The sequence below is a fragment of the Trachemys scripta genome, chromosome 4 (assembly GCF_013100865.1).
Source record: "Trachemys scripta elegans isolate TJP31775 chromosome 4, CAS_Tse_1.0, whole genome shotgun sequence".
Lineage (NCBI taxonomy): Eukaryota > Metazoa > Chordata > Testudines > Emydidae > Trachemys > Trachemys scripta.
In genome coordinates, this window is record NC_048301.1 from 136,354,205 (window position 1) to 136,380,950 (window position 26,746).

Consider the following 26,746-nt stretch of genomic DNA (forward strand, 5'->3'; position numbering starts at 1 on the left):
ACTTCAATCTCTTACCTAGCAGCCTAAATTTGGCCTCCAGGACCTCTTTCCTATCCTTCCCTATGTCATTGGTACCTACATGTACCACGACCACCGGCTCCTCCCCAGCACTACACATAAGTCTATCTAGATGTCTCGAGAGATCCACAACTTTCGCACCAGGCAGGCAAGTCACCATGCGGTTCTCCCGGTCATCGCATACCCAGCTATCTATGTTTCTAATGATCGAATCGCCTATTACTAATACCTGTCTCTTCCTAATAACTGCAGTTCCCACCCCCGGAGAGATATCCTCAGTGTGAGAGGATACCACAACATCATCTGGAAGGAGAGTCCCAACAATGTGATCATTTCCCTCTGCTCCAGTTGGATGTTCACCTTCCCTGAGACTTTCATCCTCCTCAACAACACAGAGGCTGTCAGACCGGGAGTGGTACCTTCTACTGTGTCCTGGAAAGTCTCATCTATGTACCTCTCTGTCTCCCTTAGCCCTGCCCCCTGGTTAAGGGTTGATGGGTGCTAAAGTGCTTAGGGATCAAAGCCTCATTAAGAAGCTCTCAGCCTTGCCTAGCAGGCTGCAAGGCTCATCACACGGTCCCCCAAACAAACAAACAGACCACACGGTATATTTCAGTCAAGCAGCAAGCACACCACAAACAAAAACACACACACTACAGACAACAAACTTACCCCAAGGGTCACATAATCACTCCTCCTTCACCTGGAGAACTCCCTCACAAAATTCCCCTTGTTAGCTGCTCCTGTTCACTAGCCAATTATGCAGATTCATTCATTCTGGCTAAAACTGAGCTGACAGCTGGAGTTACAGTGTTTCACATGCTTTATAGTTAAGAAATAACTGTGCAGTGATTAGGCAAATGAGACATAATCACTCAGGGAAATACATCATTTGGAAAAACCTGTACACTTACACATCAGTAACTATATAGCATCTTGGCATTTTGACTGGTTGAGAAAACTATGTCAGTGTAATGGCTGGTACACTTAACAGAAATGAAATATTTCCTCATAGACAATGTTCCCTCTAATTTTTTCCATCCATGTGCAGAATGAATTTTGTTATGTGTAGCACTAATATGGAGGTAATGTGCAGATGTGCGCCACCAATACAAACAAATAAACTCTGGAAATTTCCACCACATGCGTCTGACGAAGTGGTTATTCACCCATGAAAGCTTATGCTCCAATACATCTGTTAGTCTATAAGGTGCCACAGAACTCTTTGTCGCTTTTTAAATAAACTAGATACATCACACCAAAATGTGGCATACTGAAAACAACTATATAAATAAAACAAAGTCATGGCCATTAAGTGAAAGTATAAAAAATATGCACCAGAGGCCCAATATAACAACCTACTCCACTAGACCACTAAATCGTCAGGGAAAGCTGCTCTCAAAAAATAAGCATCTCCCAAAACACTAGCATGTTACGGACTTTTGCAGGTCACAAAACTATCCCTCTTGCATACATATTATCTGCACACATAGCTCACTCAGCTTTAAGATGCTAAACAAATCTATGAGTCAACTAGAAATAGTCATGCTCTCATCACAAACATTAATACAATATTTTCTGATACCGGAAAGGAGAGTAAAAGGCATTCACTCAGGCTTATACAATTTCTCTGGCATGTCAACTCTTTGATTTGATTAATACTTCACACACATAGAACAGTAAAAATAAGTAATAAAACAACACAGACAGCAAACAAAACCACAGACAAACAAGTGACATCACTGAAAAAGGAAGGGAAGTAAAACATCAGGCGGTTGGTTATGGGTATTTTAAATTAGTGTTTAGGACCAACGCTGTGCAAGTGCAAGAGTCCTGTAGAAATAGGCGAAGTTCTCCTGGTTTCACATTGTGTGTGTCAACAATGAGTAGGCTCATTAAGTTTTTACAAGCCCCGGAGCACATTAACACATGGCTTAGGAGTTTGCAGATACCTGCTTCAAAGAGCTTGCAAATAAAGTCTTGATCCTACAAAACACCTAGCACCACACCTAGTGCTTGCTACTTATGAGTCAATGAGAGTTCTCTGAAGAGACAGAACTATACCAAATAGCAAAGATCTGGCCTCCAAAAATCTGGTTTCCAATACCTCTCCACAAACAAATTCTAAAACTTAATGGAAATCACTTGTCCAGACAAGTGATTTCCATTAAAGTTGTCTGGACAAGTGATTTCCATTAAAGTTTTAGAATTTGTTTGGGGAGAGTAGTCTCTGCCCTGCCACTGCAGTCACCGAGCTGGGGCTGGGAAGGAGGGGAGTCTCTCTCCTGCCGCAGTAGCCCCTGAGCTGGGGCTGGGAAGGAGGGGAGTCTCTCCCCTGCCATGGCAGCCCCTGAGCTGGGGCTGGGAAAAAGGGCCATCTCTCTATGGCCACCACAGCCCTGCATGCTCCAAACTCCCCCCACCTCACCCCACTGCCCCCCCATCTATCCCCCTATTCCCCGTAAGGCCATCACCTCACCTTACATGTGCGCCCTCTCCAGGATCCAGGCACCTAATTAGTGGAGCCACGCCTGAGCAGCTCCACTAATTAGGTGCGCATCCTTGATGCCCTCTTGTGTGGCCACCCAGTGTGTTCCCACCTTAGAGGGAACATAGCTCACAGGACCCTTGATCCTCTATATTGTAGCTGGATTTTAAAATAATTAGATAATTTTATAATCAATAACGTATAGTGATGTACCAAATAGAGCTAATCATCCTAACTCTTGCTTTCACAGATGTCAGGGAGGAATCTCCCACCAGTGTCCAGCCTGGTTCAAATATCCACATACTTCATAAAAATTCCTTAATTCTCCATGTCTCATTATCAAGCACTATAAGTGACAAATATAGCCAAAGTACAGAAATCTCCCTACAGATTCTTGAAAGTGTTTCAGAAATAATTGTCTTAGCATACAGCTGTGGGAACACCTAAAGTGGAAGATGGTTCACCTTCATCTTTATGGCCAGGAATGACAGACTGCTTCTTTCAAACTCAAGTATCATTTTAACTGGACTATATACCCACCTCTCCCAGAACAAACTCCAAGTCGCTGAACTGCCTGTTTTCCCACAGTCTTCCATAATCTTCATGTAAAGTGCATTTTGGGTAACAAGAAAACTGAAATAAAAAAGATTTTAAACCTGTTATAGTTTATTTCAGTTTATCATGGGGGCACGCCAACAGCACCATGGCTAAGGTTGCCATTGGATTTCCACGTTGACGACATCTTAACTACCGTTCCAAAAACAAACTACAGAATGCCCTGATCAATCATATACACCAATGTACCCTCCTGCACGGTACTGACTTTGTGAAGGAGGGAGTGGGTGGGGATCTGTTGTAGGAGGCAGGAAAGATATGCTCCCAAAACCCACAGGCTTCAAAATTTCAGTGCCAGGAGTATCACCTGTTTTCAGAACCTCTTTGCAGGGAACATAGATAGTGTTAGTGCCAGTAATCAGTGCCAGTAACCACTTTGGTGCAGAACACTTCTGGAAATGTCACGACTTTAAAAATCCCAAGAATGAAGGGTTTTTATAGTAACAAGATGCCGCTCTGCCAACTTGTGCATGCAGATTCCTAGATATACAACATACACATGCTTTTTCTGCCAGGAGGGACCACAATATATCACATACATACTCACACAGAAGAGAGTAACAGTGAGGGAACTGGCTACCTTCTGGGGCTTGCTGGCATGACGGGTAATACCAGGGAACACCAGAAGACAACAGGGAAGCTGGGAGGGCCATGCTCCAGAATGGGGAGGCTTCTCTATAGCCCCCTGCAGCCGTGGCTTCCTCCATGCTCCCTGTTGTGGCTTTAGTTTTAACCCTACCATGTAGGTGGCTGTGGGGGGGTCTAGGAGCATGCTCTGTGCAGTTGGCATGTAGGAATTCCATGGGGATGGAGCACGCTCAGCAGCTGGGCCAAAGCATGCATAATGCACATGGATGATCAGTGGGGTCAGACTATGCTTAATATAGGTGGAATGGTTTGGAGATTTTAGCAACAAAACTCTAACAAAACTGAGCATGTGAAAATAGTAATCTTTAGAGGCTTATAACCCAGCCAAACCATCCCCCTGCCAAATTTCAAGTGCCTGCTCCAAAGCATGGAGGCGCTAGAGATCCTAGAAGAAATGGTTATAAAAAATGTTTAACATTGAAAAAGTGTTTGAACTGCTTTTGCTGAAACTTTTAAAAAAAATCAGCGTGAGGCAGAGACTAAGCATAGAAAATTTCAGCCTGAACAGTTAAAGTTTAGGAACAATTAAGCAACTGAAAACAAGGGCTTATAATGGAAAATAGTAGGCATCCTTAACTGTAGGCATTGCTGTCTGCTCCATAACCCCACGAATCAGGTTAACAAATTACCTGGAATCTGTACATTTCTCCACTTCTAATGTTATTGTCCACTGTCCCACCAAAGATGTACATGGCATCTGAGATGACAGCTGCAGCATGGAAGAGTCTCCCACTTGGCAGCTGGGAAAACAAGCACAAAAAAGCTGAGGACTATTTAAGAGGTACCTTTTCAAACAAGAATTTGTCTGGGAAAAAGCAAAAACGAGAAAGGAAAAACAATAGAATGTAAATGAATTAGCAACAAATAGCAGGCTCATCTGACAGATTCTAGGATTGCCTTGTTACTCTACAGCCTCCCTTCCTGCCACTTTTAATGACACCCCTTTTGTTAAACTTTTTAAATTATTAGTATTCTACATATGCAGGGATGTGTGTATTCTGTAGGTAAGAATGTTCTGCAGAATACTCCTGTTGCCAAAGAACTGACCCTCAGAGCTAAGTTTCATTTTAAAAAACAAAGTACATTTCTATCTCTTATAGATACAGTTAACTCTTCCAAATGTGAACAAAATATGAACTGTTTATTCTGCAAACCGACAGCTTGAAATAAAGGTGTAAATCAGTGGCTCAAACTTTTTTACTGGTGACCCCTTTCACATAGCAAGTCTCTGAGTGCAACCCCCCTTATAAATTAAAAACACTTTTTTATATATTTAACACCATTATAAATGCTGGAGGCAAAGCGAGGTTTGGGATGGAGGTTGACAGCTCATGACCCCCCATGTAATAACCTTGTGATCCCCTGAGGGGTCCCAACCCCCAGTTTGGTGTAAACTGACCCGTTTATGTCAGTGGGTGTTAACTCTGAACCCCAATTATGACAATTTAACTCTCTCAAGTTGGTCATTGTAGCAGAATCATTCCACTAATGTGCCTGATCAAGCGATGCTGGATGCAAAGATGGATACTGTAAATAGGAGACAGTGGAGCAGCTGGTTGCTGTGAAGGAGAATGATGGGGGAAGAAGCTCACCTTCCCCCTTCTCCAAAATGTCCAAGAGAATGACTGTGTCCAAGAGAATGTATCTATCCCTCACTGACTGTTGGTTAAATCACATCCTATAGCTCCTGGGTTTCAACAACATCCGGCTGCCCCCCAAACTTCTATAATTCATAGGCTTTATGGACAGAAGGGATCACTATGGTCATCTAGTGAGTCTGATCTTCTGCAAAAGCTACAGAATTACATCCAGAGATTCCTGAATTAAGCCCAGAACTTCTGGTTGAGCTAAAATGTAGCACTGTGAAACAGACATCCAATTTAAAACTTTGAGTGATGGAGAACTTGCCACATCCCTCGGTAATTTGGTCCAATGATTAATTCCCCTCACTTTTAAACATTTGCTTCTTGTTTCCAGTTTGAATTAATCTAACTTCAGCTTCTAGAGACCAGATCTTGTTATGTTTGTTAGATTAAAAAGCCCTCTGCCATCAGAAATCTTCTCATGTAGATACTGACAGACTGTGATCAAGTCACCTCTTAGCCTTCTCTTTGATAAACTTAATAGACTGAATTTCTTAAGTCTCTCACTGTAGGTAGGTTTTCCAAACCTCAAATTAAATTTGTAGCTCTTTTCTCATCGCTTTCCAATTTCTCAACTTCCTTTTTGAAGTGCAGACACCAGAACTGGACACGGTACGCCAGTAATGGCATCATTAATGCTGAGTAAATGAATACCAAAGATAGTTCTACCTCCTCACTCCCGCTCGATATTCCCCTACACATACATCAAAGAACTGAATGAGTCCTTTTGCCACAGCACTGTACTGAGAACTCATGTTCAGCTGGTTATTCACCATGATCCTTAAATCTTTTTAAGAGTAATTGCTTTTGAAGATACTGTCTCTCATCCTATAATTGTGACTTACATTCTTTCTTCCTGGACATACACTCTTGCATTGGGATGAATTAAAAAAGTATGTTGATTGTTTACTGCCTGCTTACCAAGTGTTCCAGATCACTCTGTTTATATGACCTATCCTCAACATTATTTATCACTCCACTAAACACTGTTTTCCGCAAACTTTGCAAGCAGTGATTTTAAATTTTCTTCCAGATCACTGATGAAGATCTATGAAACATACTGATAAAGCTAATTGAATAACACTGGTCCAAGACAAATTCTTGTTGGATCCTATTTGAAACACCCTCAATGAACTGATGAGGATTCTCCATTAACAATTTTGAGAACTATCTACAAACCAGTTTTTAATCCATTTAACATGTTATATTAATTTTACATGGTACTCTTATTTTTCAATCAGTATGCCATGTGGAATTAAGTCAAACATTGTACAGAAGTCCACACACTTACCTTTATCAATCAAACTGTATATGTTATCAAAAGATACCAAGCTTGTTTGACAAGACCCGTTTTTCAGGAAACCCTGTTGATTGACACTATTTACGTTCCCATCCTTTACTGACTGACTCCTGTGTCAGCCGTTTCATTATGTTGTCTGGGAGCAAAGTCAGACTAACTAGCATATAGTTACCCAGGTCATCACATTCACTCTTTTCAAATATAGGCACATTAGCTTCCCCCACCCCTCAGTTCTAGAACTTCCCCAGTATTGCAAGATTTATTGCTCAAAGTAAAGACTGATGCAGTAGCAATCTCACTTATAAGTTGTTTTCTCTTAATTCTCTAGTTTAATTCCTTCCTGCATTGCGAGGTAACAAGGCTAATACCTTGAACAATCAATAGCTTTGTATCCATTAGGGGCCAATGCCCAGATCCTCAGCCAATTTACACAAGCTAAGAATGGGACCTCTTTCAATAACTGGGCCTACAAATTTACCTTAATTGTGTGCTCAATTGAGAGAATTGAATGAAAGTTCATAAAATGTTACAGTAGCCTATAACAACAAATGATAATGGGAAAAGGTGCAAAAGAGAGACAGTAAGACAGAATTAGTCCAAACAAAAAGACCTCCTGATATAATTCAAGGACTGAGTTAAGAACATACCTGGTAAACAAGAGATGTTTGGAACCAAAAATCAATGGACCAAAATTGGTGTGTTGGAAATTAGGCCTAAATGATAAACAAAATAATAAGGGGATGGGCTATTCCACTCATCACTCCCTTTCGAGGTCCTTAAAAGAGACTTTTGGGAGGAAAGGGGGGCTGTCTAACAACAACTGCTGACTGAGAGATGGGAGGATAGGAAAGGTGTGAGTGTCATCATCATGGCTGTCACCCCCACTATTGCCTGGGACCTCAGGTTCCACTGTGACACTGTTGGGCCTTCATCATTCTACTTCTGAGAGATGTCCTAACCAGGCCGGGACAGAAATTGGGAACCAGATGATATCACCACCTCCACCAGCTCCAGTTAAATCCCGAACGCTATTTGGGATGTGCGACCTTCTCAACACCACCTCTTGTGTGTCCTTTTCCTTCCCCACCTTATTTCTTCTCTTCCCTATCCTTGTCCTTTTGCCTTCTGTCTAATGAGGCTGTATACTCTGCAGCACTGCTGTAAGCCTGTGACCAGAAAGAAGCAGATAAGCAATGCCCTAAACAGCCTGATGCTGGTACAAGTTGCCAGGTCTTGGAGTGTCCAATCAGACTGTGTGCTGGACCTCTGTTTCTCCAGCACTGAGGTTGTAAATGTGAGTCAACCCCAGAGATAGAAGCTGCATTTTCTATCTTTCTTGTTCTTTTCTCTCCCCTTTTGTGTGTTTGTCTTGTTTTGTCTTCAAGGAAAATGGGACCAGACTTTAAAAACAACAACCCCTCCAGCCCATCTCAATTAACTTTTCTCTTCCCCCCCAAAAAAAACATTTATTGTCATCTTGTCCTTCTAAAGACTCTGCAGTTAAAGCGAAAGGGAATAAGGGATATTGATAAAATAAACGGCTTGCTGACATAGCCCTGTTTGTTACAGAATTAAGATAAACTTCACTGAATTAGGTTTAATACCTTTGGGGTACATCGGATTAAAAATGCAATTGTGCTATGTGTTACTGTGAGATTGTATGTAATGCCTCTAGGGGGAGACAGATGCTAATGTAATTCTTCTGGTTATCAACTTTTTGAAGCTACCCTCAGGAGAGGTTTGCATATACTAGTTCAAACTGAATTCTCCTGGGACAAATGGACAAAGAAAGGAATGTGGATCAACAGCCTGATATTAAAGAGGCTCAGAGCATTCTTCCTGATCTAGGAAATGGGCAGGACCTCTGGTCCACACAAAGCCCCAATCCTTAGGGAACGGTTGGAAGGAGTGTTAGGAAAATGTAATGTAAATAGGGTAAAGAGTAAACAATAATAATCTTGCTTCTGGCCTTGCTTTTAATTTAAACAGGCTGAATAAGCAAGCAAAAAAATGTAAGTAAAAACACAAGGCTGCACCACCACCACTACCACCATCCCCTCTCCCCCCCATGCACCCGCAAGCTAATAGCCTCACCTTTCAGTAACAAAAGAAGATAAGGGGACCAAATCAAGCAATGGGTTGCTATGGTAACCAAGCGGCTGGAAGGTGTAAGAAAAACACAAAGTTTGCAAAAAAGTAACTATGGCCACAAGTAACCCCGCTCCTTACCTCTCCCATTAGGTACAAAAGAGGTGGTCTTAACCCCAAACCCAAGAAGAAGTGGGACCGCTAAACACTGAGGATGGAGTGGAGGTTAAGGATAATCTAGGCATGGCCCAATAGCTAAACAAATACTTTGCCTCAGTATTTAATGAGGCTAATGAGGAGCTTAGGGATAATGGTAGGATGTCAAATGGCAATGAGGATATGGAGGTAGATATTACCACATCCCAGGCAGAAGCCAAACTTGAACAGCTTAATGGGACTAAATCGGGGGGCCCAGATAATCTTCATCCAAGAATATTAAAGGAACTGGCACATGAAATTGCAAGCCCATTAGCAAGAATTTTTAATGAATCAGTAAACTCAAGGGTTGTACCATACGACTGGAGAATTGCTAACATAGGTCCAATTTTTAAGAAAGGGGGAAAAAAGTGATCCGAGTAACTATAGGCCTCTTAGTTTGACATCTGTAGTATGCAAGGTTTTGGAAAAAATTTGAAGGTGAAAATAGTTAAGGATATTGAGGTCAATGGTAATTGGGACAAAATACAACATGGTTTTACAAAAGGTAGATCATGCCAAACCAACTTGATCTCCTTCTTTGAGAAGGTAACAGATTTTTTAGACAAAGGAAATGCAGTGGATCTAATTTACCTCGACTTCAGTAAGGTATTTGATACGGTGCCACATGGGGAATTATTAGCTAAATTGGAAAAGATGGGGATCAATATGAAAATTGAAAGGTGCATAAGGAACTGGTTAAAGGGGAGACTACAACGGGTCGTACTGAAAGGTGAACTGTCAGGCTGGAAGGAGATTACTAGTGGAGTTCCTCAGAGATCGGTTTTGGGACCAATCTTATTTAATCTTTTTATTACTGACCTTGGCACAAAAAGTGGGACTGTGCTAATAAAGTTTGCGGATGACATAAAGCTGGGAGGTATTGCTAATACAGAGAAGGACCGGGATATCATACAGGAAGATCTGGATGACCTTGTAAACTGGAGTAATAGTAATAGGATGAAATTTAATAGTGAAAAGTGCAAGATCATGCATTTAGGGATTGATAACAAGAATTTTGGTTATAAATTGGGGACGCATCAGTTGCAAGTAACAGAGGAGGAAAAGGACCTCAGAGTATTGGTTGATCACAGGATGACTATGAGCTGCCAATGTGATACGGCCATTAAAAAAGCTAATGCGGTCTTGGGATGCATCAGGCAAGGTATTTCTAGTAAAGATAAGGAGGTGTTAGTACTGTTATACAAGGCACTCGTGAGACCTCATCTGGAATACTGTGTGCAGTTCTGGTCTCCCATGTTTAAGAAGGATGAATTCAAACTGGAACAGGTACAGAGAAGGACTACTAGGATGATCCGAGGAATGGAAAACCTGTCTTATGAAAGGAGACTCAAAGAGCTTGGCTTGTTTAGCCTAACCAAAAGAAGGCTGAGGGGAGATATGACTGCTCTTTATAAATATATCAGAGGACTAAATATCAGGGAGGGAGGGGAATTATTTAAGCTCAGTATCAATGTGGACACAAGAACAAATGGATATAAACTGGACATTAGGAAGTTTAGACTTGAAATTAGATGAAGGTTTCTAACCATTAGAGGAGTGAAGTTCTGAAACAGCCTTCCAAGGGGAGTAGTGGGGGCAAAAGACATATCTGGCTTCAAGACTAAGCTTGATAAGTTTATGGAGGGGATGGTATGATGGGATAGCCTAATTTTGGCAATTAATTGCTCTTTGATTATTAGCAGGTAAATATGCCCAATGGTCTGTGATGGGATGTTAGATGAGGTGGGATCTGAGTTACTACAGAGAATTCTTTCCTGGGTGCTGGCTGGTGAGTCTTGCCCACATGCTCAGGGTTTAACTGATTGTCATATTTGGGGTCGGGAAGGAATTTTCCTCCAGGGCAGATTGGCAGAGGCCCTGGAGGTTTTTCGCCTTCCTCTGCAGCGTGGGGCACAGGTCACTTGCTGGAGGATTCTCTGCATCTTGAGGTCTTTAAACCATGATTTGAGGACTTCAATAAATCAGACATAGATTAGGGGTATGTTACAGGATTGGGTGGGTGAGATTCTGTGGTCTGCGTTGCGCAGGAGGTCAGACTAGATGATCATAATGGTCCCTTCTAACCTTAAAGTCTATGAGTCTATGACCCCCGAAAAAAAAACATGACCATATATTGGAAGGGGTGGTACCAGGGAAGGGGAACTACAAGTATAATTAAGTTTGCCAAAAAGGGGAAGGGAGTGCATTGGCGTGCAGAGCTAGAGATTAGGAGAAGATGCAGGTTCTATCAGCGTATAAAACAGTAGTTGGGGGAGGGGAAAAAACCCTCTATTGGTGCATAGAAATAGTCCAACTGGTGTAAAGTGCTTCAGAACACAGTTAAACTCTACCAGCATATAAAAATAAGCCCAACTGGGCTAAAGGGCTTCAAAATATGTTTGCTTGTTTAGCCCCAATAAACCCATCAAATTGCCTGCAAACTGGACTCTGAACTATTATTTTCCAGCAAACTCTGTCTGAAAATTAAAAAAAAAAGAAAGCTGAACCCCAGCCAATAAGGAATTGTCCTACTGAAGCCCCATGGACTGATGCTAGATCTGAGCTGAGGCTATTATGAACTTGTGACCACAAAAGGGATTTCTTTTCTTTGGCAATCACTCTGTTATTAGTCTCTGAAAAGAAGGCCAGAGAAGCTTGCTTAGGCAGCCTATCTTTTGCTGTGTATTCAGGGCAGACCCTGTCTTTCAGGGCAGACACAGTGAAGGCAGGGAACTGTTCAGCTTGGACAGAAACAGTGCACTCTCTCTTTAAGAAAGGCACTCAGCCACTCACCATTCAGACCTCAGACTGCAGCATCTCCGAGTCCTCCTGAGCCAGGCTGTCCCCTCTGCCCTGCTCTGCGGAGACAGGGTACAGGGGGAGGGGGACACCCTGACATCAGCACCCTCCTCCCCCCCCGCCCCGCTCTGCACAGACATAAGGAGGGTCCCAGGAGTAGCTGCAGGACGGAGCAATGTTGTGGGAGGGGCACCTGAATATATGCTGCCGGGTGTGCATCCTCTGCTAATCAGCTGGGCGGCACTTGAACCTCTCCTGCACCGCCACCCAAGTGCACAGCTTACAAGGAACACAGGTGCTGGGGCACCTAACTCCCAGAACATCCACAAACAGATCTTCATCCTCCTGCTGCTACCACCCACCCTTAGAACAGGAAATGATGCACTACCCTGGGAACTGGAAACCATCTGTTCTATATTCACTTCTTCTATTAACTGATGTTAATAACTTTGTGCCTTTCACAACCCTTCTTATTGAAAAAGGCTTTATAGTTTACACAAGCTGGGAATAAAACTCTGCTCTCCATTCTGCACCAACCCCTCTTAGAAAGACTCTGCCAGGTCCTACCATGAGAATTGGGCTCAGATACTACAGTGATAAGCAGCAGTATAACCAGGTGCCAGCTCTTGCCAAAATTGCAGGCATTAGCTAAGAACTGACAAATTCATAACTGGAGACCAGACCCATTCACCTGTATGTTAATTTTGATCAAAACAGGTGTTAGTCTTATAAGAATGTATTTCGTGTTTAGACTCTAGGAAATGCTTCTAAGTTGCTGCATGCATTAATCTCATTTGCTATGTCTGTATTGCATGCTATAAGAAAATATGTAAGTTTTGATTTATAACTTTGAAAATGTTTGCTCTGAACTTGTGAACCCAGGCTTGGGAATCGTCCGCCAATCCATCCAGAAGGACTATCAAAATTTAAGTGAGCCATTATAAGACAAAAGCTTTGTTAACTGCCCTATCTACCCATGGAGAAGTATGTGCAAAAGGCCTGGTCTCATCCATCTGAATGCTGGAAGAGGAAATAAAAATTGTTGATGTGAAGATTTTTCATCTATTTGCTGTTTGAACTCTTACAGGGCCAGAGAAACCAAAATGAAGACGGAGTTCTCCAAGGGTTACCTCATGAGTCTGCCCTGAAAGACACTTTGAATTGACAGATCAAAACAACTCTGTTGCCCTTCTTAGGATTTAGATGGTAACTCATTTGTGTGTATATGTTAGCTTGCTTTAACCTGTAAAAAAACAGATAGTTTATTACAGGATTGGCCACAGATGGGGTCTTTGGTGTAAGATCTAGGGTACCAATTGATCTAGGGTACCAACTGATTGAGGGTAAGTGACTGGTCTGTTGGGACTGTAAGCAATGTGCATATGGCGTGATTTTGGTGTAAATGTTATCACTAAGTCCAGTTTGTCTGGGAGGCAAGATAGCTGGGAGAGTCTAAGGGGACTGCCTGTGACTCCATGGTAAGACTGTTATAATGATCACGGACAGCGGACTCCAGAGAGATTACTAATGAACCCAGGAAGCTGAGTAGCAAATACCGCCTCCACAGCCGCCCCGGAACCTGCATGGGGCATATGAAAAGCTTCTTCGGATGAGAGTGAGACGCTTTTCCCCGCGGCAGCTTAGGGTCTGGGGAGAGGAGGCGTGGGTGCGGGTGGCCCAGGGCTCCTCCAGGCAGGTTTGGAGGAGGCTCAGGGCTTTGGGAGAGGCTCAGGGCTTTGGCTGGCCGGGGCTCTTCCAGACGGGGGGGGGAGGGAGCGCTCATGCGGCCACGGAGGAAGGGCGGGAGGGGCGGAAGGGGCAGAGCCGGGGACTAGCCTGCCTGAAGGGGGGCTCCACCCACCATCCATGATAATAATCCAGAAGTTCACATTTGTTACTGGCTTGGTGAAATCTAATTATAGAACACACCACCAGTTTCGGGTATCTGCCCTGTTTTTGACAGTCTGCCCTGAGGTAGGCACTCACATAGAATCATAGAAGATTAGCGTTGGAAGAGACCTCAGGAGATCATCTAAACCAACCCCAACAAAATCATCCAAGCCAGGGCTTTGTCAAGCCGGGCCTTAAAAATCTCTAAGGATGGAGATATCACCACCTCCCTGGGGAACCCATTCCAGTGTTTCACCACCCTCCTAGTAAAATAGTTTTTCCTAATATCCAACCTAGACCTCCCCCACTGCAACTTGAGAGCATTGCTCCTTGTTCTGTCATCTGCCACCACTGAGAAGAACCTAGCTCCATCCTCTTTGGCACCCCCCTTCAGGTAGTTGAAGGCTGCTATCAAATCCCACCTCACTCTTCTCATAAGCCACTCCAGACAGTGTGACAAGCACAAAACTTTAAATCCAGGTCTAACTAGGAGCACTTTGCTGGTGTAGCTATGCTGGTATATTATATTGGCAAAGCGCTGCTACATGAAAACAGCTTATACCAGCAAAACTGTGCTTACTGCAGTATAGCTTATTCCAGCCCACTCCCTGAAGAGGCAACAGTGCAGTTTCACTGGTATAACTGTGTCTACAATATGGGCTTTTAAAAGTGCAGCTCTGTTAGGCCAAGATCACAAATCTACACATCCTGACCAACATAGCTAAGCCAGCAAAAGTTTGTAGTGCAGACCTGGTCTAAAAGATACATTTGCTGCCTGTAAAATGGGGCTACTCCTGTATAGGGAACCCACTACTTAGTGTGATATATGTCCTCCTGTAGTGGTTGGTCTCAAAAGGTAACAGCTGTCTCCACTCTCCTTTGACCAGATAATGTAATTATACCTTATGCTTAGTGGTTCCCAAACTTTTGAGGGTCGTGCTCCCCCTTATCACTGTCCATGCCCCCTGCCCCCTCCCCAGGGCCAGAAGCAAGGCAAGCTGCAGGGGAATGCGGACAGTGGCATGGGGGCCAAAGCTAGGAGTGGCTCTGGGGACGGGAGCAGGGCTAGGGCCAGAGTCATGGCCAGGGGCTGAGGCTGGGGGCTGGGACAGGACCAAGAGTGAAGCTGCAGCGCCAAGATAGGGGCCAAGGCCAGGTGTGGAGCTGAGAACTGGGGGCAGGGTGGGGCTGGGTGCACCCCACAGTTTGGGGACCTCTGCTTTAGCTTAAGTGCTCTGAACTGCAGTGCAGTGGTTTAGCATTCAAACCCTTTAGTCTGTGTATAATTGAGGCTGGGGTGTCAGTTACACATAGTAGAATTCTTCTGAAAAAAAACCCCAAGCAATTAAATACAAAAACGATATTAAAATAAAGTTATTTTAGGTTGCAAAGTTAAGAAATGCCAGATTTAAGATTGCTGTCCTCTTGTGTGTATGTATTATGATAAAATATTTAATTATGCATGCTCTGTTTCATATACTGTGGAAAAAATATTATTTCATCACATAATTAAAGACTGTATCATAATGCATATGCACAAATATGGGCAACATTAATTCTGGCATCTCCAAACTTTTGAGTTTTGATTTTGCAGCTCAGTAAAATCCTATTAGCATAATATTTTGTGTGCAATGGCACAGAAAACACATTCGCCTTGTTGGCAGATGATCTCCTATCAGATCTGTCAGCAGCCTTTGGTACCATTAGCCATGGAATGTTTGGAATGTTGTTGACTTGATCTGACCATGATGGATGGAAGCCCATTTGAATGACTCCATCTTTCCTCTAGGAAAATCCCAGAGGGTAGTTTTCTTGACTGTTCATCCACCTCAATGGCCCTCCTGTGTGGGATATTGCAAGGCTCTATTGTCACTCCTCTCATTCAAAGTGCACAGAGGGCTGATATGTGAAGTTGCAGCACCATCAGCATGGTGGCACCTGTCAGCTCTAGGTCTCATTTTCACCCAATCTAATCAGTGTGATCTTCCTCACTTAGTGCCTGAGCCTGACCGAGATAGGGATATGGATGAAACAGTGACTGAAGTTCCATCCAGGTACAGCACATTGATCTTGGTAGTTCAGGAGAACCCTCTAGAGGAGATAGCTGCTGTAATCCTTGCTCCATCTGTTGAAGTTATTTGCCTGCTTAATGTCAATCAGATTTACAATCTGGAGTTCCTTTAGCTCTTGGTTGTGACTTTTGCTCTCAGATGCAGACTTCCACAGTCATCTTTGCCTTTTTATCTCCAGGATGGATTATAGCTATCCCCTGCTGTGGCTACCCTGAACATCTGCATAATTCAGCTACTGTAGAATGCAACAATGCTTTTACTTTTGGGTGCTTCTTGTGAACAGAACAAACTTCACATGTGCTGTCTAGACTATACTAGTTACCAATTCTCTCCATGGTGCTGATCAAGGTACTGATTTGATGTATAAAGCCCTGAACAGATTTGGGTTCTGCCTACATTCAATATAGCCTCTCTCTCCATGAGCCATCCACGCAGTTGAGATTACAGTCATGTTGTGACAACTATAAAAAGAATGTAAACATTCAAAAGATGTTATAATAAACTATAACAACAAATGTTGATGGAAAAAAGTACAAAAAAGAAACAAAATAACTAAATTGGTCTAAACAAAGAAGCCAAATTAATAAGATTCAAAGACTGTTTTAAAATTATGCTTATAAAAATAAAAGGACATAGAGCTAGAAGTTAATGAGCCAAAATTGGTATGTAAGATATATGAGGTAATTGGTGGACAAAATAATCGGGGGAGGGGGGTGTATTTCACTCCCTTCATGGGTCCTTAAAAAAAGGTGTTGTGAAGAAAGTATGAAAGAACAAAAAGGAAGGACAGACAGAGGCTACTGGAGCAAGGTTCACCATCATGGCTGCCACCCCCATTGTTTCCTGGGACCTTGGGTCTTCACCTTCCTGATCCTGAGAGGTGTCCTGACCAGAAGAGGCCAGAGAGAGGGGGACCTAGATGACATCACTACCCCTACTGGCTCCAGTTGAATCCCAAACACCTCCTGCGATGACAATTACCATCTTTGAGACTGTCAAATGGGGCAGTGGGTGGGGTGGGGGGAGGATTTCTTCTAAAACAGTCTCCAGCTAAAGGGAAAGGGAACAGCAGATGTTGTTAAAATAAAAGCCTTACTTAATACTTTACAGTTCAAAGACTTTAACTGTTTTTCCTTCTTTTCTGTAACTTTAATAAAAGGTTAAAAGGTTTAATAGTATGTTTGCCATGGGACTGAGCAGGTGAAGTCTCTATATGCCAAACCCCAGACCTTGTTTAACACTATTTAATGTTACACAGTAACTGGATTATGTTAACACTTTTAGCCCATTTAGTCCATCTAAATTAATACAACAATCCCCACATTTGAATTCGATGGGTTGAAAGGTAGAGCATCCATGCGTGTTAAAATCAATGTAGTTAAACCTGTTCAAATCTCCAGGTGGAGGTACTTAATTTGATTTAAACCTAGTTTACATCATTTAGCTGAAGTTAATGCCTTAAGTATTTAAAGTGAACCAATATAAATCAGGGTTTATTTGATTTAAACCTAGTTTACATCATTTAGCTGAAGTTAATGCTTTAAGTATTTAAAGTGAACCAATATAAATCAGGGTTAAATTCAATTGAGAGCATCCATGTAGGAGTCTGCAATGGTTTCACTACAGTGATTTAAAACATGTGCAGAGAAAAGCCATTTAAGCTTCTAAATTCATTGTTTAGAACTGAGAAGCAAAATGGATCAAGTTAGTTTTCAAGGAAAGAAGGAAAAAGCTGAAAAGAGAAAATGGAAAGGCCTAGTTCTCTCTCTACTGGAGTAGAATTTAGTTTGCAGTATTTTGTTTTTCACGTGCACTGTAGTTACCTCAGAGTCTGCTGTGGGCTGTTGTTTAACTGTTGTTATGCCGAAATCTAAACCAAATACATCTCGAGATTTTTTTAAACCACGTTCTTCTGAGGAGAAGGAAGGAGCTTCTTCTGGGGCAGCTACCCTCTCAGAAACTTCTGGATGGGCCACCTGGTTACAAGATTTAAAAATAACAATGTGTAAAAGTATAGATGGGATGCATGAAAAGGTGGACGAAGACCAGGAGTCCTTCTATGGCTGAGGGTCTGAAACGTCAGGCTCATACATACAAAACTTTTAAAATCAGCCTATTGACAACAATATAGTCCTATTCCAGGCCTATTAGCTTTTTATCAACAAATAATATTTATTCTTCATTTGCTCTCTGCGATGATAGAGCTACCTCATGATTAGAATTTCAAACATTTAACGCCAGATCCACAAAGGTATTTATGCTCCTTTCTGCATCTTTAGGCACAATTTAGGCATCACTGTGACATTCTCAAAACACCGTACAGTTGCCTCCAAACACCAAGGTGTCTATGTGACGTTATGAGTGTAATATAATAGCTCATTGAAAAATGACAGGGCCAGAGAGTTAATTAACTCACAGACTGACTTGACCTATGGCCCAACTTTAAAGACTGGTGAGGAAGATATGTAAATGAATAGAGCTTTGAAATGCAAGCACTGACAAAGCTCCAGCTGGAGCCCTAGGGGCCCCAAAGTAGGATTCCCAAACTAGGCAGGGGAGTGTCTATCTCCCCAGTGGAGCCCATTCCCATTGGTGTGCTCTGAACACACTAACGACCTAAGAAAAGGACAACTAGGTGTGAACAAGTCAAGAATTTTTCTACAGATGTGTTTGTGTGTCTTCCCTGCTGGTTAGGGAGCTCATGCAGGATCTCGGAGACCCACGTTCGAATATCTCTTTGCCTCATTTGGAGCAGCAATTTGGAGCAGGTCGCCCACATCAGTGCCTAACCACCATGCTGCTGGATATTCTGAGACAGGTGTCTCTCATTCTCTCCAGTTGCAGCTGCTACACTTTCTGTACATAATTAAATATGCATTGGGACACTGAAAGAAAGACTGTTCCTGGGGCAGGAGCCTTCTTTGTGTTGTTGATACAGTGCCTGGCCCAATGATGTCCTGGTCCATGACCAGGGCTCCTCAGGTGCTACAGTAATGCAATAACAACAACACAGCCTAATGAGTAGGGCACTCACAAAGCATGTCAGTGAGCCAGGTTCACCTCCCTACTCTATAAAAGTGGAACAGCATCAATAGGAATGATTGAGAGTAACCTCCCAAGCCTACCCAATAGCCTGGTGGTTATGGCACTCACCAGCTATGTGGGTTTAACCCCCTGATGCATACAAGACAGAGCAGGGATTTGAACTTTGGCCTCTCACATCCCATGTGCCCTACTAAGCAGGCTATTGGGTAGTCAGGGTACACCTGTGTATGCTCCTTCTCTCTTCTCCTGCCCCTGAAAGGGAGAGCTGGGTTTTGGACTTCAGGACATGGGCTACCATAGCAGCTGATTTGCTTAGGTGACTAACTTTAGGAGAGGGCTCACAGTGGAGGGATGGCCCAGATCCTCAAAGATATTTAGATGCCTAACTCCCATTGAAATCAATGAGAGGTAAGCACCTAAACACCTCTGAGGAGTTGGCCTAAAGTGCCTACCTCTGACCTATCAGTATGGGGCCTAAAAACCCTTGAGGCTCTGGGCCTAAGTCCTGCCCTTCTCCTCTGCATTTCACTCCTGGGTGGCTTAGGCTGCTCCCTGCCCAGGATGCTGGCTTCTGAGGCTCCCTACCTTAGGCGCATAACTCTCCCTGTCCGTTGTTTGGGGAACTTGGGAACTTAACTCGAGACTGAGGACTCCACTAGAGCAGCAATTCTCAAACTACGGGACAGGCCTCCAGGGAGGCACAGGCATGTGTCAAGGGAGGTGCGAGCTGTGTGCTTTTGTTGTTGTTGTTGAAGAGCTCTGGCTGTCAGCCCTGGGTGCCTGGGGCTTGTGTAGAAGGGCTGTGAACACCTGGGAGGTAGGGATAAAGGAGCAGCTGGAGCCCTGCCACCCGGGCTTGGGGTCCCCTTCCCTCATCCCCAATCTCTCAGCCGGAGGCAGTGGGACTCCAGCTATCAGCCCCTTGGTGGCAGCAGCAGTGCAGAAGTAAAGCTGGCAACGGGGTGCTATGTTTGCTATTGTCTGCTGATATTGACAAATATCACTTTTCACATTGCCACCCTTACTTCTGAGCTGCTGCTGGTGCAGTGCTGCCTTCAGAGCTGGGCACCCAGCCATCATCCACTGCTCTCTGCTCTGCCTTCAGAGCAGGGTGGCAGTATATGTACAGGGGCATTTGGGGGGGGGGGCGGGGAAGCATGTAAACAACTACAGACACAAAGAAGGGAGGCCCTATCAAATATATTTGAGAACCACTGCACTAGCCAGCCTAGGGGTTAGGTGTTGTAACTCCTAAGTACCTCTGTGGATCGGAGCCTTAGATTATGTTGCCTTACATCCTCTGCCCATTGTTCTGCATGACCAAACTGAGGGCTTCATTTAAAGTATGCAGCAGTAACCTGGAGAATAAACAGAGTGGGTAGGAAGGTGATATTTGTCAGACATTTTGATTGTTTGGGCCAAATTCTCCCCTGCACCATGATCTGCTTAGTGTTTTTGAGAGTGGGAGCAGGCCATCAAGGAGTTGGTAGTGGTAGTGTCCTGCTTTGAGCAGGGGATTGGACTAGATGACTTCCTGTGGTCTCTTCCAACCCTAATATTCTATGATTCCTGATATACACGGTGGGTTGGAGCAGGTGGAACTGTTCTAACTTTAGTCAAGCTGGCTATGTTTGCAGATGACACTAAACTGGGAGGAGTGGTAGATACACTGGAAGGTAGGGATAGGATACAGAGGGACCTAGACAAATTAGAGGATTGGGTCAAAAGAAATCTGATGAGGTTCAACAAAGACAAGTGCAGAGTCCTGCACTTAGGACGGAAGAATCCCATGCACTGGTATAGACTAGGGACCAAGTGGCTAGGCAGCAGTTCTGCAGAAAAGGACCTAGGGGTCACAGTGGACGAGAAGTTGGATATGAGTCAACAGTGTGCCCTTGTTGCCAAGAAGGCTAACGCCATTTTGGGCTGTATAAGTAGGGGCATTGCCAGCAGATTGAGGGACGTGATCATTCTCCTCTATTCGGCATTGGTGAGGCCTCATCTGGAGTACTGTGTCCAGTTTTGGGCCCCACACTACAAGAAGGATGTGGAAAAAATGGAAAGAGTCCAGCGGGGCTGGAGCACATGACTTATGAGGAGAGGCTGAGTGAACTGGGATTGTTTAGTCTGCAGAAGAGAAGAATGAGGGGGGGATTTGATAGCTGCTTTCACCTCCCTGAAAGGGGGTTCCAAAGAGGATGGATCTAGACTGTTCTCAGTGGTACCAGATGACAGAACAAGGAGTAATGGTCTCAAGTTGCAGTGGCGGAGATTTAGGTTGGATATTAGGAAAAACTTTTTCACTAGGAGGGTGATGAAGCACTGGAATGGGTTACCTAGGGAGGTGGTGGAATCTCCTTCCTTAGAGGTTTTTAAGGTCAGGCTTGAGGAAGCCCTGGCTGGGATGATTTAGTTGGGGACTGGTCCTGTTTTGAGCAGGGGGTTGGACTAGATGACCTCCTGAGGCCCCTTCCAACCCTGATATTCTATGTTCCCCCAAGAGACCATTCTGTAGTTGAAAACTGGTGAAGAGCATCAGTCTTCCACCCGATGTGCCCCTAAACCACATCTTATGCCATGGTACATGGTGGGGTAGTTGATGTAGCAGCTGATTATGCCAGCTTTCTGCCAGATGCGCATCACCCTCCCTCACCCCAGGCCAACTATCAGCTGGCCCCAGCAATGGCCAGATTGCAACTCCTTTGCACTTCTTGCAAAAGCTCTGATTCCAGAAGTATAGGACTATTTGACTGTCTTCTCATTTCTCCTTTTCAGCAACCTTTTAGAGTGAGATTATATTTTCTATGAAGAACTGGTATTAGTTAGACTATTATCTCATGCTTTGCCTGGCTGTTATGTTGGTTTCAATATTTTTATATTATACATATAAGAACATAAGGACGGACATACTTGGTCAGACCAAAGGTCCATCTAGCCCAGCATTCTGTCTTTGGACAATGGCCAATGCCAGGTGCCCCAGATGGAATGAACAGAACAGATAATCATCAAGTGATCCATCCCTTGTTGTTCATTCCCAGCTTCTGGCAAACAGAGGCTAGGGACACCATCCCTGCCCATCCTGGCTAATAGCCATTGATGGACCTATCCTCCATGAACTTAACTAGCTCTTTTTTTAGCCCTTTCTTTAACTAGCTCTTTCTTTAACTTGGCCTTCACAACACCCTCTGGCAAGGAGTACCACAGGTTGACTGTGCATTTGTGTGAAAAAATACTTCCTTTTGTTTGTTTTAAACCTGCTGCCTATTAATTTCATTTGGTGACCCCTAGTCCGTGTGTTATAAGGAGTAAATAACACTTCCTTATTTACTTTCTCCACTAGATACTGAAATTATTTCATTTAGCAATGAAACTGCCCTCGGGTGGACTGTAGCTACTACACACAGTATCCGACCATAAGAGTTAAGGACAGGAAGGGAAAAATCCTGCACCTCAAAGGAACCAGCCAATGGCAGAATAGAGTTAGTGTTCCTGCATTCTCTTGCCTCATTCAATATAGATCTTACATTAAGTAAGAATAAGAATGGCATACTGCATTCTTTCCTATAAATTACTTCTACAGATGGTAGCCCTGAACCAGATCCTTTGAAGCTGTAATCTGGCCATCTGAGAATTCCCTTGCTGACAATGCCAACATACCCAACTCTCATGACAACTGCTCATCCTAGTGATGGGAGAAGAAGAAAGCATGTCAGAGGCAGTGGTGGAGTGCATATGTGCTCCATCAATTCTCAGCTGGCAGTTTCTTGGGGACAATAAAGTGTGGCAAAAGCAGCCACTAAATGTTCTGCATTATGCTGGCCATCAATGATTGGCCCACCGAATCTGAGAGATGTAACTGGCTCCTGGTGCCCCACTGACACTCTTCTACACTGACCTGAGTTCAACATAAGAGACTCTGATCAGCTTTGTCTGGCACACCAATGCTTAGTACTAACAGACAACAAACATGTATCTAACTTTCTTAAAAACTGTGCAATATATTGTATTTGAGAAATAGTATGCAATCCTGTAATCAGAATGTATAATATTGCATCTGCACAAGAACACAGAGCTATGTCTGGCCCCCAGCAGAAATCAGAGTAGCCCTTACACTCAGGAACACTTCCCTTGCCCCAAGGGTATTCCTCAGGGGATGTTTCTGCATCCTTTATACCACTATCCCAGTGTAAAGTGCAAGAAGAGATCTGCAGAAGATCTCAAACTTACTAAGGCCACTAAAAACCCAGTCACTATGCTGTACTCATTGGGAAAAATGAAATTTAATTCCCAGAAGTTTCTGGAGAAAATGCAAAGATTTGAAAATGTTCCCAAGGAAAATATGAGACATCAATAACTCATCAAACAAGGGCCCTAATGACATCTCTGGAAGTTTTAATTTCTGTTTGACATAATTCAATGGAATATACTGTATGGAGGGGTGGAAACGCGTCAGGTGAATGCTTTAAAAAAAGGCCAAGTATTAACTGTTATCATTGCAAAGATCTTAATCAATTTTGATATTATCTACTGATGAGTAATTTTAAAAAGATGCATTAGGAACAGTCGCTCTCTTAACATTCTTCATTAAAGCAGTTGCAAGAACAAATTCAGGAAAAATATTAATAACACAACTTAAAAGTACAATATTTTTGCTACCCAAAAGTAGAATTTAAAACGAGGTGGCCAATTCCCCACCCATTGGAGTTGCGGCTTTATAATCTCTGAAAATGCACTGTAAGTGATCACTGCAGTGGAAAGAGAGAGCCTGAGACATGAGGCCGGCTATCAGGGGCCTGGTGTAAGGCCTAAGGCCTGAATTAAAATCAAGCCCTGCTGAGGCAAAGCAAAGTTAGCAAGAGTCAAGATATGATCAAAAGTCAGGCCCTGCTACAGCATATGCCTACTTACAAGTTCACAGACCCTGGCAGAAACAGGACTGGTATTGCAAAAACACAAGTACTCATAGGCACTAAAAGTAGTCATGTAAACACATTCCAGAATGTTAGTGCCAGAATACCCCAACACCAAGATACGGTGTAAGCATACTCCTTGAAGATGGTACAGGGACACACTGGTCCCTCTTAAAGATAAGGTCAGGATGACAGCGTGATGGATAGAGATGTTTTGATCGCACCAGCATATACATTGTAAAGGGTGGTAACCACGTCAGAAGGGCAATACCTATCTTGTTTGTATCAATGCATAAAGAGGGGACTCAGAGGGGCTGTCTTTGTCTGGCCAAGGGGGGAATGGAAAGTCCCGCCGTTCACTGGGCTGGTATACGTGTTAGTGGTCCTGTAAAGTCTACGGGATACTAGGACCGTGCTTCATCAACAATAAACCTGGCCAAGTACCTTCGGTACTGAAACGAGTCTGTGGTCTTCTTGGGCAATTCAATCAAGGTCTGCTGCGTCAGCTATCTGCGCAGAGCTGGCACAGCACACATCAAGAAGAAACATGCAGCCAACAACTGACAACAATCATTTTGATCACGTAGTCTGACCTCCTATTCAACACAAGTCACAGGAATTCCTGTTTGAACTAGAGAATATCTTTAAGACAACCCTCCAACCTTGATTTTAAAATGGTCAGTGATGGACAACCAACCGTGAACCCTGATCCCGGGGGTAGGGATAGCTCAGTGGTTTGAGCATTGGCCTGCTAAACCCAGGGTTCTGAGTTCAATCCTTGAGGGGGCCACTTGGGGATCTGGGGCAAAAATCAGTACTTGGTCCTGCTAGTGAAGGCAGGGGGCTGGACTCAATGACCTTTCAAGGTCCCTTCCAATTCTAGGAGATGGGATATCTCCATTAAACCAAGCCCTGGCCACGCCCATGCTCTGTCCTCTCCCCCATGCTGGTGCCAGCTCAGCTCTGCTGCCGGACGGAGGTCAGCAGGCTGGCACTGGGTGCTGGCATTGGGGGAGATCCAGCACTGAGTCTGGCTGGCAGCCCAGCGCTGGGGCAGACACTGAGGTCAGCTGGTGGCCTGGCACTGGGGGCGACCCGGCGCTGGGGTCCGGCGCTGGGAACTGATGGGACTGAGGCCAGGCCAGTGCTGGGGGCTGATGCTGAGGCCAGCCAGCGGCTTGGCACTGGGGGCAGCCAGTGGCCTGGCACTGGTGCCGTCTGGGGGCCCAAGGTGGTTCAGCTGGGGGTTTTCTGGCTGTGGGGGTCGTGGAGGGAGACGGGCATTCAGGGCTCCAGCAGACAGGGGGTGGGGTGGGGTCTTGGCTGCAAGGGCGGGGCCGCGTAGCTACCCTCCCCAAAGGGGGCCTCACGTGCTGCCCATGGAAGGAAATATAATTGGGCAGAAAATAACATACAAAAAGTGAAAGGAGACAGAATAGGGTCTTATGTGCCTCTGATTGAAGCCCCTGACAATTAGGTAAGAAAGTCCTTCAGTCTTCTCTACTCTTTCTTTCTCAGGTTCAGGGAAGATGAGATGAGCTGGGCTGAGACAAGTTGAGCTGAGATGTCATGATGCTTTTTTTTAAAAGTCATTTTTTTTTTTTTTTAAAGAAGGAGGGGAAGGTACACGGCATAGTCCACCCCCTCATTATTTTCTTTACTGATTAGGCCTATACCACTACACCAGTTTTGGTCTATTTAATCACATCGCAAAAAAGAAAAAAACCGCTAGAGCGCCGCCGAAGCACCAAAAAAAAAAAAAAAAAAAAGGGCCAGAGCGCTGCCGAAGCACCCCGGGGCAGTGGTCAACTGGGAGCCCCTCGCACCTCCCTGATGGTGTCCCCAGCAGAAGGTGGGGAGGGGGCAGGGGAAGCCCCCAGCGCTCCAACCCATCCCCGGCAGAAGCGCGGGGGGGGGGGCAGGGGAAGCCCAAGCACTGGGACCCGCCCCCACACAGCGGCCTCGGGAGGCAGCCTCACAGCTTGGGGGGTTGGGGGAGCAGTCACTTCCCACTGCGGCCTCAGGCTGTGATGGGGGCACAGGGCATCTCCGGTCTTGGGGCCGCAGTGGGGGGTGGGGAAGACATAAGGTAGCAAACGGGTTGAGGAGCTGCAGTGGGGGGGTTGGAATGTGGGGACCCTGAGTGGCACCCCAGGGAAGGAGCAGAAAGGGGTGGAACCGTGGGCGGGGAGGAGCCCGCAGCCCTGGAGCTCTCTGTCCCCGGCAGGCGCGGGGCTGCGACTTCTCTGCAAGCTGGAGAGGAGCTGCGGCCCCACACCTGCCCAGGACAGAGAGCACCGGCCCCCGCAGCCCTGGAACTCTCTGTCCCCGGCAGGCGCAGGGCCACAGCTCCTCTTGAAGCCGGAGAGAAGCTGTGGCCCCATGCCTTCCGGGGACAGAGAACAACGGGGTTGCGGGCGCCGATGCTCGCTGTCCCCAGCAGGTGCGGGACCGCAGCTTCTCTCCCCTGCTGGGCACTAGGCACTAGGGGCACTACGCGGCACACATCAATGCACCGCCTTGGGGATCACTGACAGGCTTGAAACCCCGCTATACTGCGACCCCGCATTTAGCGCGACGTAATTTTTTGGACCACAAACATCGCGGTATAGCAGGGTTTCACTGTAGCTTCACCTACTTCTCATGCTTAATTCCCAAGCAGGCAAAATGTTGTAGGCCAAATTGTCATGCCAGACCAATGTCAACTAGTCTCCAGAGTTTCAGTTTTCATTTTTAAAAAGTTAGTCTGTAACTGCTATTGTTGCAGAAGAAACCTTCAAAATGTAATCCAAGTGTAACCAATACATAGGCGTCTGCCTGAGTTTGCAGAGCCTGAAAAAATAGCTCTGAGGTATGCACCACCCATTCATTTAATTTCAAACATCAATATTATTAACTATTTCAGCGCTCATCAAATCTTGTAAAAAAGGAGAGAAGTATATTTTGAGATCTAAAATATAAGTAGGCCTTTAATATCACAGGATGCAGTTGGAGGGAAGCACAATGAGTTTTGTTTTCCTGAACAGGGTCTT

The 26,746-nt window shown here is 44.6% G+C and overlaps 1 protein-coding gene across 7 annotated transcripts in view; it reads right to left on the reverse strand.

Annotated features, from left to right (window-relative positions):
• LZTR1 (leucine zipper like transcription regulator 1) overlaps nucleotides 1-26,746 on the reverse strand; it is a 263,713-nt gene that overhangs the window by 120,847 nt on the left and 116,120 nt on the right. For 6 of the 7 annotated variants that reach the window (XR_004645414.1, XM_034767752.1, XM_034767753.1 and 3 more), the window contains exons 10-12: nucleotides 17,583-17,735; nucleotides 4,399-4,509; nucleotides 3,047-3,139 (exon numbers count right to left, since the gene is read on the reverse strand). Coding sequence is in view for 6 of the 7 variants with exons in the window: in XM_034767752.1 (XP_034623643.1) it covers nucleotides 3,047-3,139; nucleotides 4,399-4,509; nucleotides 17,583-17,735 (357 nt within the window). In the remaining variant the exon portion in view is untranslated. The remainder of the gene's footprint in view (nucleotides 1-3,046; nucleotides 3,140-4,398; nucleotides 4,510-17,582; nucleotides 17,736-26,746) is intronic. The other variant, XM_034767754.1, reaches the window with a different exon arrangement.